The sequence below is a fragment of the Manduca sexta genome, chromosome 14, assembly GCF_014839805.1.
Source record: "Manduca sexta isolate Smith_Timp_Sample1 chromosome 14, JHU_Msex_v1.0, whole genome shotgun sequence".
Taxonomy (NCBI): Eukaryota; Metazoa; Arthropoda; class Insecta; order Lepidoptera; family Sphingidae; genus Manduca; species Manduca sexta.
The window spans coordinates 4,135,145-4,154,122 of NC_051128.1; the positions used below are offsets into that span (position 1 = coordinate 4,135,145).

At 34.6% G+C, this 18,978-nt stretch overlaps 1 protein-coding gene across 1 annotated transcript; it reads left to right on the forward strand.

Annotated features, from left to right (window-relative positions):
• Window positions 1-13,395: 13,395 nt before the first annotated feature.
• Window positions 13,396-16,802, forward strand: LOC115439735 (larval cuticle protein LCP-14-like). Its single transcript, XM_030163708.2, has 4 exons — window positions 13,396-13,533; window positions 15,054-15,227; window positions 16,267-16,371; window positions 16,598-16,802. The coding sequence occupies exons 1-4, from the start codon at window positions 13,531-13,533 to the stop codon at window positions 16,691-16,693; spliced, it is 378 nt and encodes a 125-aa protein (XP_030019568.1). The 5' UTR covers window positions 13,396-13,530; the 3' UTR covers window positions 16,694-16,802.
• Window positions 16,803-18,978: the final 2,176 nt, after the last annotated feature.

The following is an 18,978-nucleotide window of genomic DNA, read 5'->3' on the forward strand; positions in this document are numbered from 1 at the left end:
GCGACCTGCAACATTGCTAACAAAATAGTGTAGGCGTTTATTGACTTGTCCCGAAACCGATGCTTTTGCGTCAATCTGTCACCAATGTTTATAATAATCGTTAGCGAAAATATGTCCATAATATATTAAACTACATCAAATGCAATAAAATAAAGTTTTAGGGAAATACGGTTTCACCTCCTTACCTGTTGGTTTAATATCAGGTGGCAACATAAAACGCAGCCTGTAGTGGATTTGATTTAGACGTCTAACATTTTTATATAATTTTCTGATATTAGCCTATATTCCCTTGATATTAGCCATTGTCTAAAGGATTTAAGTAGTAAAAACTAACCTATATGTATTCTGCAATATGCGTAAAACGAACTGTGAGACGATATTAAACGGTGATACAATAATTTAGCATTTTTATATAATTTTATATAAATATTATTTTCTAATAAGATTCCCTGGGCATTATCCATTGGATGTAAGGACCAGGCGACTAATCAAATGTAAAACTAATCTAAGTAGTTGTATTCTGCAACATGCGTAACACGAACTGTGAGCAGATATTAAAACGATCATGGAATAATTTTGTTTTTAATACCAAAATTACTTTAAATACTTAATTTGTTGTTAAATGGAATAATTTGACCTATTATAACACCTTCATATTATAAGAACTCATTATTGTTTTCCCACCAGAAACCATATTTATAGTCCCCATAAATTATAATTATCGTCATAACTACTCCTAGAACAATAAAATCATACTTAGACTAATTCAACAAAACACGTACCACATCTATACTAGTATATAAAGCTGAAGAGTTTGTTTGTTTGTTTGTTTGTTTGAACGCGCTAATCTCAGGAACTACCAGTCCTAATTGAAAAATTCTTTTTGCGTTGAATAGCCCTTTGTTCGTGGAGTGCTATAGGCTATATATCATCACGCTATACCCAATAGGAGCGGAGCAGTAATGGCTAATCTCAGGAACTACCGGTTCGAACTGAAAAATTCTTTTTGTGTTGGATAGCTCTTTATTCGTGTAGTGCTATAGGCTATATATCATCACGCTATGACCAACAGGAGCGGAGCAGTAATGGCTAATCTCAGGAACTACCAGTTCAAACTGAAAAAATATTTTTGTGTTGGATAGTTCTTTGTTCGTGGAGTACTATGGGCTATATATCATCACGCTATGACCAATAGGAGCGGAGCAGTAATGGCTAATCTCGGAACTATCAGATGGAACTGAAAAAAATATTTTTGTGTTGGATAGCACTTTGTTTTTGAAATGCTATAGGGTATATATCTTCAAGCTATGACCAATAGGAGCGAAGCAGTAATGAAACATGTTGCAAAAACGGGGAAAATTTATTAGTTTTGAGACCTTCCGTTGCGTGCGCTGCGTAAACAGTTAAAGTTATGCAACAATGATGTATGACGGGATTGTATCTCTTAAAAAGTTCTACAAAAATATATTATAAAACAAAGTACCCCGCTGCATCCGACTGCCTGAACGTGTTAAACTCAAAAACTACCCAACATATTAAGATGAAATTTGTTATGGAGACAGTTTGAAACCCTGGGAAGAACATAGGCTCCCGGGAAAATATATAGCGTGACTTTTATAACGGAATACTTTAGCCCGAAAAACATTGTAACGCGGGCGGAGCCGCGGGCAAAAGCTAGTAATAGATAAAGGTCACGCGGCGCCAACGAGAATTCCTTTGCCATTTTCAACGAATAAAAAATAAAAAGTCACACCATAGAGCAAAGAAAGCAACGGCACACAATGCCTTCTTCAGTGCTTCTGCATTAACCATTGTCTATGCCACACTTGTCAAAACAATGGTTTTCGAACGCACGCCTTTGTTGTCCATGATTTATAACGCTTCCGGCTGACTTCAGTTGAATGCTACTGAATAATTATTGTTCCTTTGCGGTTTTCTTTCTTTGATAAATCTTACCTTTTTGCGGGACAGTTTTTCAAACGTCATAAACATGAATAGAATTTGTTTTATGAAACGTAACTTTTGTTCGTTGAACATTTAGGTTATTTTTATGTTAACCGAGTTATAATTGTTGGTGTTGTATATACAGTATTTTTCCATCGAGAAATTAGTTTTTTTTTACGTGTCACAGCAAAATTATTACACTTCGTCTTTGTATTTTTTTATTAAGGATTTTTTATATATTTTAAATGTTCACTTGCTTTCACGGTGAAGGAAAATATCGTAAGGAAATCTGCATATCTGAGAAGTTCTCGTAGAAATTTCGAGGGTGTGTGAAGTTTACTAATCCGCACTAAGACAGCGTGGTCGACTAAGGCCCGTGCCCAGCCGTGAGACAGTATATAATACAGGACTGACATTACAATTATACATTATACTGATCATTCCAAATTAAAATAAATACTTGCAGATAATGTTGTAGTCTACTTTAGCCGCGATATAATTTCGCACCGCATACATGGCTTCTTAAAATGCTATCATTGAGCTCAACCTTTGCTTAGACTAATCCAATTACTTGCCACCTTCTATAGTCATGCTGCGATAGCCTAGTTGGGTGTGGAACGGACTGCTGAGACGAATGTCCGCAGGTTCAAACCCCAAGGGCACACACCTCTGACTTTTCTAAAAAATCATGTGTGTATTCTTTGTGAATTTATCGTTCGCTTTAACGGTGAAGGAAAACATCGTGAGGAAACCTGCACATCTGAGAAGTTCTTTATAGGAATTTTGAAGGTGTGTGAAGTCTACCAATCCGCACTAGGCCAGCGTGGTGGACTAAGGCCTAGTCCCTCTCAGTAGTAGAGGAGGCCCGTGCTCAGCAGTGGGCAAGTATGTAACACAGGGCTGATATCATTATTATTATTATTATATAGTCATTCACCTTAGCGAAGTATTAAATACGTTGTCACAAAAAATTCCAGTATGATTATATTCTACATGTTAAATACAGTTGGTACCTGATGTGTAAATTGAGGAGTCATTTAGGCTATATCCTGAGGAAAATAGACTTAAATAAGGCGTAGAATTTGGAGTCTAGTTCTATGCATCAATAGTTTTGATTGCCCCAAATAAATAAGGTATGTAGAAGTGGTAAGACGGTGGTAAGTCAGAATTTTTGTTCATATGTTAATAGCAAAGATATGACGAGTTGAAATTTATATAAATCTTGCATACAAATTATGGATACATCAGATACTATGGAGATCATATGCCAGATTGACGTTCATCAATGAATTGACATATATACTAGTGGTAGGATATATTTTATATCCGCCCGTATAGCCACCGTACAAGGTGTTAAAACCCGCCATAGTGGCCCACGTGTGTCGCGATCCGGGATTGCCCTGTGTATATCCAGTTCCAACAGGCATAATTGTGTCGACTGCCGAGGGGTAATCATCTCTCGTCAGTCGACATTCTATTGGACCCCACTCCACTTACCAGGTGTAGTGGGGTTACTTTGTTGTGTACGTATAAAAAAAATACAAAATATACGTACGAGATTATAATAATTTAATGAATTACAATAAGACAGTGAATACTATTAGATACGATGTTTGGATAATAGACGGTAGAAAACAAAATTATGAATCTATGTTACGTTAAAAAAAAAAAAAATCTTTTTTACATATTAATTATGGTCATATATGTGTTCACTAATGGAAGCAGATAATGCAATTTTTTATATTTAGTAATATAAAACTAGTTGTACAATAAAATTATATAAATAGATACAATAAAATGAATGTTAAATGTCTAGATTGACCGGTTTCCATGAATTCTAGTTGAACTATACCTATACGACTGTATGCAATCCAATAATAAACACTTATAATAAAAAAAAGACACTCACGCTTTTTTAAAACGCGTCTCTTTTCCGATCATCTGAGAATAAGTTTAAATCAAAGTCTCTAAACTGAATTAAATGCTTCAACATATTTATTTAAAGACAAAAACCGGAACATTAATAAATTACAAAAAGTACTCCACGGTATGAAACAATTTATGGGCACTTGCCCCTAGGGTGGGGTTATTATAGGAATAATTCATGAAGTTTGTATTAACCAGATATATCATACTGCCTCGTTTATCCCGCTTTATTAAAACTCCAAACACTTAGCTAAACACTTATGGATATTTTGGGTGAATTATGCCATAAACAGCTGGATATAGCATTTAGTGTTAAAATTGCTAGCAGTTATTCATGATAATAACATAATATAACTCTTTGATGTAAAAAAAAATCATAAAAGAAGTTTAATCCATACTACATGGTTTTAATACGCGGTATGGCTTCACTGATTCCTTCTAGACAAAGGTTGTTTCATGTTCATTCAAGATAAAAACTAAAAAGAAGAATGTTCAGCACATAAGCGTTTCAAATCCAAATATATAAAAAAAGATTTTTGTTGTTGGAAGTTACATGTTTAAACATAAAATAATAAATTGGAAAGAAACGGAGCTATAAATAGAATTCCGATGTCTAATTATGTAAATATTTAAATGCTAAAATCATAACCTTTTCTTTAGAGGTGATATTTTTACTATGCAGGTTTTTATGACGTTATTAGCAGGTCGATTGCTTGAAGGTAAGGAAGATCTCTGCAAGACTACTGTGAAGCGCTCATCATGAGAATTACCAACAAATCCAAGATAAATGTTGGTCATGTTACCGATTTTTTACGGAGGGAATGATGATTTGGGAGAGTTAATGAAATATCATGGCTCAATATTTTTGTTTTCACATTTTTTGAGAAACAGGATGCCGTAATAACAGTACACTTGTCTAGTAAAATGTAATGCTTATTAAATCGTCTACAAAATTACCTAGGCACTACACACGTCGCCAAGATTTATTCTGATCCTTAGATTTATTTTTTTATTGCTTTGAGTGACGAGACGAGCTTGCCATTCGCTTGATGGTAAGCGATACGACCGCCAATAAACAGCACAAACACCAACCAATACCTTGAAGTATAAACTATGGTTTGTTATTCGACTACACTCGCCATCCTCAGACATATTAAGTCTTATTATGTCCAGTAGTTCCACTGGCTAAAATGTCCTTCTAACCGGAACACAACAGTGATACACTGCTGCTTGCCAGCAGAAAATAACGTTGCGGTGGTACCTACCCAAACGGACTCTTACATATGAGAGACCTTAGCACCAGTAAAAAGAATTATATTATTAAAAATTTCCAGTAGTATAACTGGATTGATATCCTTAAAACCTACTGCTGAGAGGCTGAAATATTGCCTACCAAAGCAGACACGGTTGCAACAGACTAACCACCTAGAGCAGCGGTCGGTAACACGCGGCCCGCGAACGTTCTGTTTATGGCCCGTGATTGTTTTGTATTAAATTAAGAGTAAGCGCATCTAAAGCAGGGTTTCTAGGTTGAATGTTATACGTATGGCCCGCCTTTAGGTAATTTTGCACCGACAGATAGAACAAATCCTATACCAACAAAATACGCTCTTGATAATTTCGACAAATTGCACAGATGGTCTTTAAGGCAGTATTAACAGATTCACGTAGGCAAAGCCGGGATCAATACCTAGTTTTACATATTATAAAACAAAGTCCCGTTGCATCTGTTTGCCTGAACACTATAGACTCAAAAACCGAACGAATTACTATGAAATTTAGTATGGAGATAATTTGAGACCCTGGGAAGGACACTTTTGTTCCAGAAAACTCTCACGCAAGCAATACCACGAGCAATAGTGTAATAAACCTCTTATAGATCTATGTATTGTGAAAACCTCACAAAACGTTAAGCAATTACCAATTCGACGTCCACACGTAAGAAAAGTCTAATTTGATATGTAAACGACCACAATGCGAAGATGTAGAATTAATAACCAATTAAATAAACTAGTTTTTTTTATTTGGTCTTGGTTCGTTGCGGGCATTATGTCGTTCTTTATTACAAAGGTATTAATTGGTTTTTATCTATACTAGATTTTCCCTTGGCTTCGCTTCCATAGGGCCTGGTAATAGAGATTAGAATTTTAGAATTAAAATTAAACGAAATGTTAGCAACGTTTCTCATTGCTTATCAACCAGTCCAAATATTTAAAATGCTTATATCCTTTTCATGACAGCATAAAAAAGTGCATGGCCAAAAAAAAAATACAAGTACTGATAATTAGGAACGCAACGAAAAAGGAATCAGTCAAGCCAGTTGGCACGTTCTCTAGCGATGCTCTTACATACATGTTTGCTAGTGGTAGGACATATTTTATATCCGCCCGAACATCGAACACCGTACACGAGGCGTTAAAACCCGCCATAGTGGCCTAGAGGTGCAGAGAACAGAAGTGGAACCTCCGTGCCTCGGAAAGTACGTAGAGCCGTTGTTCCTGCGCCTGATCTCTCTGCGATTATGTCAGGTTGCCGTCTCACTGGACTATGAGATTAAAGGAACAGAGAGTACACCTGTGTATTGCGCACACACTTGTGCACTATAATATCTCCTGCGTACTTGGTTGATCTCCATTGAAATTGGCTGCCGTGGCCGAAATTCGATTGGGAAAGAATCAGTGGGCCACGTAAGTGTGTCGCGTTCCGGGATCAGCCTGTGTCTATCCGGTTCCAACAGGCCGCCATAATTTTGTCGACTGTCCAGTGTAATCATCTCTCGTTAGTCGACATTCTATTGGACCCTACTTCACTTATCAGGTGTAGTAGGACCACTTTTCCATGCCTGTACAATGTTGCAACTGATTTTAATTTTTTATTCATATTGATTAAAGCATACTATATCCATATTAGCATGTTATAAAAAGCAAGGATATAAAAAATGATGTACAAACAACTCGTAGACAAAGTTTTTTGTACGGAACGATTTGGAACTAGTTTAACTGGACGGCATAATGAAGGAAGTTCAAATGAAATAATAAAATTTATTTGTCAAATAAAACGTGTTCGTTTTATGTTGAGAAGACGTCATATATCCATGGTATGCTTTAAACGATAATGAACAAGTTAGTAACAAATATTTATATGTTTCCTATTCTAGGAGTTATTACGAAAACCACAATGAAGTACAAAGGTACAAAAATAATATTTATAATTTCTATTATAAAAAAAAAAATGTTCATGCTATATGACTAAATAAATTACAAAGGCGCTGTTTATTTATTTAATATGGTACACCAATATACATATCCTTAAGTACAGAAAACTTTGTAAACAGTTGGCTGTTATGATGCTAGTTACAGGCATTTCTTAACATTCACAAATAATGAGTATTCCTCAAAATAATCACACGTAGCGAAACAGCCTACACGAAACACCACTGCGTTTCTCTCCGTCCCAGCCATTTGTTGCGAAGTCTTAAATTGTGAGGCGTAAACGCTTAGCTAATTAGTAATATTTAAAAAAAACTAGTTCTCATCCGATTAGCATAATAGTGGAGAAAAGTTTGGTAGACTAGCTCATGTTCTGTTTGATAAATATTTTTGGAATTAATAAATAGTTTTAAAGAAATTATACCTCATTAATTTTGAACGCTCAATTGCTGCATATTTTAATAATTTTTTTTATTGTTTTATAAATTCTCAATTGCTGCAGTATGAAAGCGGCGATAGCCTAGTTGGGTGCGGACTGCTGAGACGAATGTTCAAATCCCAAGGTCACACACTTCTGAATTTTCTAAAAATGATGTGTATTCTTTGTGATTTATCGCATGCTTTATCGATGGACGAAAAAATGGTGAGGAAACCTGCATAACAGAAAAGTTCTCTACAGGAATTTTGAGGGTGTGTGAAGTCTACCAATCCGCACTAAGCCAGCGTGGTGGATTAAGGCCTAATCCCTCTCAGTAGTAGAGGAGACCTGTACCCAGCAGTGGGACAGTATATAATACAGGGCAAATAATATATAAAATTATTATAAGCCATTTTCTGCAAGTTAATTCAAATCAGACGATTTATAACTATGTCTATATATTTATCGCCCTCAATACATTGGAGGACAATTTATCTTCGTCATAGATTTCAAAACGCCGTTGTAAATTTGAGTTTAATAACATGCAGTTTAAATACATTTTTGTTTATGCAACGTTCTAGGAGAACTAGCTAATACAAATTGATGACCTTTACGCGCACCTTATAGTGTAATTAGTAAACAATGAAACTGAAAGTAGTTTTTGTTGGAAAAAACATTTGATTCAAAAGAAAACCTACAACTTATAGGAGGTAATCTGTTTTTTATGACAGATAGGTCTTTTGCGGGTGGTATGCAAAATAGTTATAATGACATGCTGATTTATTATAATTAATTGGAAATTTTCAACTGGAATACAAATATTGAATAATAATCAAGTCGAATAGACTTTTAAAAGCCAATGCATGTCATTTAGATAGTTTGGTATGCATAAATACTAACAAATTAATACAAGAACGTTAGTCAACCAGCATTGCGGCAGAAATGGCCGAGAGTTTGTTTTCCAATTCAATATTTGTAACTTCCGAAATATCGTCTTGAGTTTCATTATTGAAATATTCAATGTTCCTCGTAAATTTTAAATCTATAGTCAAAAGCCTGCTCTACTCCATATCTTCTGTGTATAACCAGCTCGTGTGCCTATGATTTATTATTTTAATATTATAATTTTCAAATATTGACAACGAAGCACGAATAACCGAGAATAAATTAACTTGACAACTATTTAGACGTCGTTAAATTATAATGACATCTTAAATTTTATTAGTTTTATCTATGTTGCAGCTTTATTTTATAATATGGGTTGTTTGTAAAAATATCCGAAACAATATTATTAAAAAAACATTTAAAAATGATTTTGAATGGACTCACATTAAGATTACATACCTAATGGTATTTACAGGTGCAGAAAATGAATATAAAAAAATAACAAAGTTTATTATTATGCAGTATTGTTAATTATGGCTCATTTTAGCGGTGAAACTGTTGTGATAGACATACCTAAGAATTCTTCGAAGAATTTTCGAGGCATGTGAAGTCTAACAATCCTCACTTCGTCTCTCACGTCTTGAGGTCCGTGTCCTGAGTACATTTGTTAGACTGGCAAGAGCCGGTTTATATAAACACACCGGACTTTTGGGTGAAGGCTTTAGGCGTTCGCAACCCTTGATGATAAAACCGGGTTCGCTGGGTTGCGCTCGGTCTCCATACTGAATGCACGCCCATGCACGGGCGGGACATTATGCCGCAGTCATAGGCACATAGTGGAATGTGTATATCTCTTGGTTGCCAACTTCACATTGAGGTCTATAAGGATCGCGAACATTCCCTGGCCCTGTCCCCTCAGCACATCCTAAGACGGTTCCTTATTCTTCCCCCAAACTTCCTTCCCATCTATCCCTTCCCAGAACCCTACAGTCAGATAAGCCGTGGAGAACCAGTATACTGTTCGCAGGTTTCTCTGGGGGTTAACTGCAGGGTCTGTATTAAAAAAAAACCCTTGATGATATCACAAAAACAAGTCCACGTATGAGAATATTAAAACACGAGGGTATTTTTTTAAATTTACAACTCATATCGCTGACTACATACAGCATAATACAGTCCCAATGAAAGTGATTATAATCTCAAGGTGACCCGGCACATCGATAGGTCGTGTCTGAGAATCTCGGGTCGGAGGTCAAAAATTTTATCTTTTTTCATATTTTACGCATGTTATGCCATAGTTGTAAAATTGTTATGGGTTTGAATTTGGAACATAATTTGATGAGAAGTCGTTTTGGTTAACATGACGTCATTAAAGTCGAATGTTAAATTAATGAATGTTTTCCTGTAGATTCAAATACCTGATCTGCTTATATCTACCAGAAATAATTAGTAGGAACTCTAAAAATACATTTATTTTGCCGGCTCGACAAAGTGACCCCACTGCACCTGACGGAAAGCGGAGTTGGGTCCAATTGTGTCGACTGACGAGAGATGGTTACCCTTCAACAGTCGACACAATTATGCCGGCCTGTTTAGTATAAGGATATAAACTTTATGTACCTGTTTTTTGTTTTTGCATTACTAGAGCTTGTTAAGATGCTAGGACAGCGTACAAAAATGCCCAACTTTCAATGACGCGATTTTTTTTAATATTTTGTATTGAGCATTTGTGCCCGATATGGCGATAGGCTCACTCCTATCATCATGGGACGGAATACACACGGCGACATGTTTGTTCTATGCTTTCACCTCTGCCTACCATATCGAGATACGAAAGGCGTGATGTGCGTGTTTTATTTGTATTGTTTTTTTTAATGTGTCAAATAAATTATTTATTTTTAATACTTTCTTTTCAAAATTATAGGTTATGTAAGTACGATTTTTCCATAATATTAAAATAATGGTATTTCGTTTATATATGGGTAAAGATAAGCCACTAAAGGATATTGTAAAACAACAAGACGACCTCTAACCATAATGCCAGGAATTTTTTAGACAAATATTTTAAATAAATACAATCTATGCAAATGTACGGCGCGTCTACAAATCGCAAACTAATTTAAGTATATTCTGTGGACAAATAAATTACACGTGTTTTACAAGAGAGTACTAGCTTATGTTTGCGGCTTTGTTTGTCGCGCTAGAGTGAAGTTACTTTTTTTAATAATTGATGTATATATCAATTTTAATATTTGCATTCGGATTACAGTATTTTATTAATGTTAGATGGTAACTGAAAAGCGGCTTCCTCAGTGGCGTGGACTAGGGATTGCAATTCGGTACAAACTTAAATCCGGCCGGATTCAGCCGGAATCACGAGAATTCCGCCGGATCCGGATTAGTATTTTGGGTGTGCAACATAGCGCATATTTCTAACTTCATGGCATAATATAAGGAATAATCTACGGGGAAAAATAGAAACGATTTTGTGCGAAAATCAACTCTTATTTATTTATAATTATTATCAGTCAGTTATTATATAATAATCAGTCTCAAAGATTACAAACAACAGTGAATTATTTATGGTTTAAATTAAGTTAAACTCGTTCATAAAAACTAAATTAAATCAACATCATATTCTTCTATAATCCAAATTAAAATTTCCAAAATCAACAGCTTATGGATACTATACCCATGCATTCATTACAGCACAGATCACTTTTCTTGTTGGAAATACGCTCTTAGAAAACAAATTGTATTAATAGTATCATCCTTTAGCCTACTTCTCAAGGAACTGCAAATATAACCAGCGGCCGAAAAAGCCCTTTCAGCTTCAACACTGGTTGGTTTCACTAAAGTCAAAAAGTCATATATTAGAGACAAGTATTTCCCTCTATCTCCTTCAGTTTCATAAGCGCTCATTTCTTTCTTAAGTTTTTTAGTACTTTCGCACGGTTTTGATAAGAGAAATTACGTTTTTCTTAATATATCGGATCCGGCCACCGGATCCGGTGATATTGTTGGATCCGGTAGGCAACGAAAACGTACCGGATCCGCCGGATTACCGGATCCGCCGGACCGGATTGCAATCCCTAGCGTGGACGGTAAGAGGAATACCAATATGAATACCTACTTTGTAATTCATGGTGTTGGATGGTGTTTCTACTGTTTATGAGCGGTCGTATCGCTTACCATCAGGCGAACGGCAAACGCGTCTCGTCATTCAAAGCATTAACAAAAATTGATGTTAAAAAATGATTGCATCAAATTATTTTTTTAGTTTGAATTTTTTAAAATATTAATTAAGATAAAACGATGCACACTCAAACAAATTAATATTCATTTGATTAATCAATTTTCACGGTGAATTTTAATGATCGAATAAAAATGAGATGTGATGTATAATGCTTACTAATTATGTTAAAGTATAGAGAATACGACATAGATGACATTCGCCATTATTTTTTTTATGCTTATGACCGCTGATGTCATTATCCTGGATTACCGTGCATGAGAACATCTGCAATTCATAAGTAACATCAATTTCCTTATCTTATTAATGACGGAAGCCTTGTCTGGAGTAGGTTTCATAAAAGTCACATTTATTTTCAACAGCCAGCACGAAGATTTGATCCGTTCGTTCCTTGCTGCGTGATGTAATAAAAAACATACTTTCCCAAGTAATCTATAAGTATATAAATATAAAGTTTATAAGTATAAAGCGAAGAGTTTATTTGAACGCTGTAATACCAAAAACTACTAGATCAATTTTGGATTTTTTTTCACTAAAAGGAACATACGTTACTTCCAAGCCCTATAGGCTTTTTATACCGGGAAAACTTTTCTCAGGGGCGGAGTCGGGAGCATAAGCTATATTAGAACGAATAAGGATGTCCAAAGAGTTAGATTTAGGAATCATTGCGTTTCCTTTGTAGTTTATAAATTCCGATAAGTTCTTGAATAATGCGTTGTTGCTTTTAGTATGGTAAAAAAGTGAATGACGATACGTTTATGTTATTGTCATGCGACTTGTATCGGCCAAGCAACAGATTTTACGTGAGTCTAATGATAAAAAGCGGCGATAGCCTAGTCGGGAGTGGAATGGATTAATGAGACGAATGTCTGCAGGTTCAAAACCCAAGGGCACGCACCACAGATTTTAAAGTTATGTATATATCCTTTGTGAATTATCCCTTGCTTTAATGCTAATTTTCGGTAAATTTGGTGAAAATGAACATTATGAGGAAACCTGCATAGCAGAGAAGTTCTCCATAATCATTTCGAAGGTATGTGGTCTACCAACCCACACTAGGCCAGCGTGCTGGACTTAGGCCTAAACTCAGTAGTACAGGAAGCCCGTGCCTAGCAGTGGGACAGCGTATTAAACAGATACTTATATGAACGATAATAAAAAAACATCGTGAGGAAACCTGCATGAGCAGTAGTACTCTATAAGAATTTTGAGAGTATGTGAAGTCTATCAATCCGTAAGCCAGCATGGTGGAGAGGGCCTAAATCATAGTAGAGGACTGTGCCCGCAGTGGGACGGTATTTGATACAGGGCTGATGTTATATATTATTAATAATCTTGTTGCAAATAATTATGTTAAATTGAAAGATCCAAATGTTAACACTCGTGATACTAAAGCACAGCCATCATTGATCCCTTTTAACATTCAAATACGCTTTATAATTAGATCGAAAATACTAGACAGTTTAAAAATCACATCACTAAGTTATATTATTATGCAGTTTCCCTTCCTTAAAGGCAATTTATACTTTATAGTATTGTCTTCATTCATTTCTATTTATACACTGAATTGTTCATTGATTCGACCTCTTAGTTCTTTATATTTAAAACTGAACAATGGATAAACGAGCGTTAAGAATTTTAATGAATCATAAATTATGATACATGCGATATAATTATTAATTACGTTAAGAGAATTGACAACAGAAACAAGTTATACTCATCTAAAATCGAAATGTCATCCGTTTTGTAGACACGATGACTATAAATTGACCTTTTCTCACGCAAAAAATAGTAGGTATAGAATAATTTTTATATTCTTTGCAATGGATATAAAAGAAACACGTAGCAAATGATGTTCATTAGATTGAACAGACAGTTCTTTTAAGACAGACAAAATGGTAAGTGGCCAAAGGTGATTTTCAATGATAACCAATTAGTGAAAAAAGTTGAAAGTGTTGTGAATGAATTTAATGTTCTTGATTATAGCTATGTAATCAAATTCAATTGTTTGTTAAATTATAATACTCAGATTTAGAATATTTGAATTACATATATAGTTCGCACCGAAGTAGTACCAACATTACATTAATTTCGTAATAAAGCGATAAGGGTATTAAAGAATGCTCTTTAACATAATTTTACATGCCTTTATCATAAATTCAAAACTTTATATTTTCACCATAAACATTCGTTAAATATCGTATGTTTATCGCGTATCGATGCAACTTCAATTTAAAATAATTTATATACAAAGTGAAATAAAGTTATGTGAATTCCATAACAATAAAATTCCTTTGACACGATTAAGTATAATGCGTCAAAGAATGGTTACAGTTATGCAATAATGAAATGCCAGATTGCATCTTGTTACATTATGACATAATTACACGCCTTTGTTGGCTTGTAGGTCAATGACTACCACCGATGATGCTTTATATTGGTTTAAAACTTTAAAATCGTATCTTGCGTCAATTAATGGCTTTTGAAACGCGCGGAGACGTTAGGCCTGCGATTAATTTATTATAATGTTTAATAATATTAAGTTGCATTAATGTTATAATTTCAGTTTAATTGTACAGGTTTGATGCGTTTAAACTGCGTACTTGATCAGTGGTTATGACTATCTTGAAATTTTCATGTTTTTGTAAAAGAGATATAATACATCCATCCATTTAAAATGCTAGTAAAATATTTATGGTAGAATTGTTTAGTTATAATTTTATAAGCATGAAGTTTATATTCAATCAAGGACTCATGTATTTCAAACGTATTTATATTCATTGATAATGTTTGAAGTTCGAAGGCATTGTGTTAATTTTACATTTATTTTAAACAGATCCCGTTTAATACCATTGAAAAAACGTATACTTTTTGGTACCTATTATTTATATCATGATTTAGCAGAACTTTATAGACCAGCCACACGGCTAAGCGCGAATCATGCCTTACCGGAGCTAGCTACACTAGATTTTGTACCAAAACGATAGTCTCCATACCCTCAGGGACAAACTTGGGTGCCCTCTCACAGACACAAAAATGGTACCATATACCTAAATATTAATCTGGGTGTATCGTTCAAATCTATTATGTTAGATCTTATCTATTGCCATTTTTAAAAATCTCCATTATCTTCTATAAACCGTCTCCACTACTCTGAATAATCAATTGCGTTTATATTAGATTCAATAATCTTAATCATTTTTAAATATTTCGTTTTAACGCCGAAGAAAACATAGTTAAGAAACTTATAAACCTGTGAATTCCCCAAAAAGAATTTGGAATGTATGTGAAGTCTACTAATCCACATTAGGCTAGCACGGTGGAATAAGGCCTCAAACTACTAAGATACAGGAGGCCTATGCTCAGTAATGGGCATAGGGCATATACAGGGCTGGTATAATATTATTATTATTTTCAGAAATCCTTCATTGTTGCCCTTTGCGTCGTCGGCTGCGTGCTGGCTAACGACCCTGAAGCAGTTGTCGTCCGCAACGACTACGTCCAGAACCCCGAGGGATCTTACAACTACGCTTTTGAGTCCAACAACGGCATCTCTGGACAGGCTGAGGGCAAATTCAAGGTCTTCGACAAGGTAAGGCATCTTAATAACCTTATTTTAGATTTGTAGTCTAACCCTCTTATTCGTTGACGTTATTTAGCTTAGAACGGAGCATTGCTGTGATAACAAGTCTGTTTCTCAGCTTTGTTTATCTAACAGCTTGCTGTTTGTTCAGCTTTGTGTATCTGACAGCCAACTAGATACAAGTTTTATTTCAAATATAGCCAATATCAACGGCCCTATGTCTACGCACTGCGAAGGCTGTCATGCCGTCAGCACTGCGTTAAAAGTCTTCAACGACTAGTTTTCTTTTTAATTTATATTGCTTACATTACAACCGATGTTGATGAAATTTTCAATTTTATCTACTGCTGTTAATTGTATTGTTAGTTATCAAATAGTTTGTCAAACACAGCACATTGTGACACAATGATTGAGGTGGAAAAAGGTCGCGGTTGCGTTCCTAACGCTAGAACGGCCACATTAAAAACTTATTAGATATCTTTCTCAATTTTATTATATATTTGATTGATTAAATAGCTATTGTGTTCCACTTTGATTAGCGTGTATTGACCACTAGGTATGAGGCTTAACATATAACGGCTTAGGATGACGAGTGCCGAGTGTCATTCAGAGCTTTGTAATTTTATCCGGATGGTCCTGTTGTCAGACCTCGGCGCTGACCATCAGACGAGCCATTCGATTTTCCCAACATTAAGTTCTATAAAATATACGCTACGGATTTTATAAAAGCCAAGTTATATATCCTCCATTTAGATTTAAATTGTGTAATAATCAACATAAAGGTTGATGAGTCCACGCTCCGTTCACGTGTCAAACCAAATGTCAATGGTTGCATCAGTTTCGAGTATACGAGGACAATCAACATCTTCAACTTTGATACTTTATTATATATATTAGCATGGGCGAATTGCTAATCTATTGACAAAGGGTTAAGGTCTTAAATGGAACTAATTTAGTTCTTACATATATTTTTTGTAAAAGTTTCTGGTGTTCTTGTGAGTCTTGTACAAGGCCTGTCTCAATTAATGCTTTTTTTTTATTGACCTAGGACTCCGCCGCTGTGGTAGTTGCTGGCTCCAGCCAATACAAGGGTTCCGACGGTAAAGTGTACTCTCTCACCTACGTCGCTGACGAGAACGGATACCAGCCCCAAGTAAGTATCGACAGTTCCTTCTGCTGTTTCCCACTCTAATATACAATATCTACCTTATTTGCAAACACTATTTAGCTTAGTTTTCGATGACTGTAATCACATAAAGAAAAGCTGTTTTTCAGAGTTACTATATATTTGAAATGTAACATCATGAATATCGATGATCTAATATCGATGTTGACTGGTATTTCTTATTCAGGTTTTAATGATTTTTTTTTGTCAACAGGCTGACTTCCTTCCCACTCCCCCTCCCACTGTTGCCATCCCAGAGTACATCGCCCGCGCCGTGGCCTACAACCTCGCCCACTCCGCTAAGGTCTAAGGACAAAGCTTAACCAAAACATCGACATTGTAAAAACATGAATGGCTTTAAGGATAATAACTTTATCTGAATGTTATGAAAAGTAATAAATAGTTTGAAATCGTTATAATTTTTGTATTATTTACGACGTCTTTTAGGGAGAGAATTGCGTGTTGACCATCACAGCTATTTTCGTAACCATTTTCGATAAAGAATTTGAATATTTTAGATTTTTAGAACATAAATATTTAATTTTTCTAATTCTAATTAATTAATAATTCTCACTTAAAAGTAAATTACCTTTTCAAAATTTACTGCAGAAAAACTACTCTGTAGTATATTTCGGTATGGGTCTGATCCAACAGTAATTGATTTGGTCATTCGCAAGTTTGCTGTCATGCTATCTTACAATAAAAATGATAATCAATTTTTAAAAAATAGTTATATTATAATCTACACAGAGATTGTTATTTCTTTAAATTTAATACAAAAAGAATTCGTAATTTTTGCTTAAAATTGGTTAAATAACGTTATAATAGCAAACGATGTTTGTCATAAAAAGCTAGGTCGACTGAAAACTAAAAGATCTTATTTGGTTCATGTGTTCAAATCTGAATCCCAATATTTTGTGATTTCGTTTTGTCATTTTAAAATTGGGTTACTAAACGAAATCATATACTTATCGTCTTGAAAATTGTATTACACTATGAATTAATCACACTGTAAAAAAAGTTATAACCAACTAAATATCAATAAAAAGAAATTTTAAATTTTACACGTCTTGAAGCCCCACTACTAATCTAAAAGAACTCGTCGCAGCGGCAAAATCACACTTTCAGTCAAAAATACACTTCCGCACACGCCATATTTGCACTAAACTACAAAATTAACAATAAATCTGAAAATTTAAAGAATTTTCGGAGAAAATATTGTGTTAGGGATAGTTTTGGAAAGATGTTAGCAGAGATAAAAGCGACATTTTATTTATTACGAGTATGTGATTTCATTCATTAACGCAATGTCAAGATGACCCTGTATACTTAATAGGGTGATGCAATAGGGTATATGTTTGATATTGTGTATTTTTAATATGTAACAGCAATAAGTAAAAAAAATAAGTCCTTTTGTGATACAGCATTAAAATTCGATAAGAAATGAGGTAATTCATATTTCGAATATCGCTACATGTAGAATAACCGCAGTGGGGTAATCGCTCCATCTCTTTCTTTCGCACGCCTCGTAATTCTTGATGATGTCACTTGTACGTATTTTGTCTCTTTTCTGTTTTGTGACACTTACCCCTACTATCAAATTTCAATGGTTTATAACTTGTATATTTTCCACCAAATTTCAATGATTTCTTCTGTTTTAGAATTGTTACGATACGTATATTTTATAAAAGTTATAAATAAAAATAAGTCAAATATCCTATTGTAAAATGGTTGTGAGTGCATAGTAGACCGTAGATGAATGGAATTACTATTAGGAAATACACAATGAGCATTAGGGTGTGTTTCAGCCTCCGGAAATCGCTATTGATTCGACTAAACATTCGATTCGTTTCATTCAATTTGCATCTAAAATCTTTTTGGAATTTATTTCTTGACCTTTATTATTTATAAAAAACGACCTCAACATTCAAAACCACAACTTAACTTAGTAATAAATTGGAATTAATATAAAGCATCGTGAACGTCTTGTATAACTGGTTTCAGAACATAGTTTTTGTCCCATCTCGGTCACGTGATGTTATTTTGTGTACGTGTAATTTGAACATCTAACTTGGCTATAATATGTAAAACTATAATTTTATATTTGTTATAACAGCATTATTCCGTCCTTAGATAAAAAAAAAACGTCTATGAATAAGGGGGTAGAATATAACTCTCGACTAAAATTACTCTTCTTTAATAAATGGGAATGTGGAGATGGTCCCATTTGTTATCAATTCTACATTGTACTCAAATCCAAGAAATTATTTGGATTAAATTTTCTGCCGTGGTAATTGAGAGGGTAGTAAGTCAGTAAAAGTGGTCCCGCTCTATTACATGTTTAACTAGATTATCTCATCGTTCTTACTGATGTTAATCAAACAAGAAAGTGCATCTATAATTTACGTAGATGTATGAAACCTAGACAGGAAGAAAGTTCGTTTAAAGCAAATTACAAATCAGTAAAAAAAAATTTGGCCGCCTTTGACTTTTTGCCCTTTCGATTACCACAGCAGATTTGTCACCGCAATCATTGTAAACATACAGACTGTATGTATACTTATCTTGACGGATATCTCGTCAACAGTGCCATTA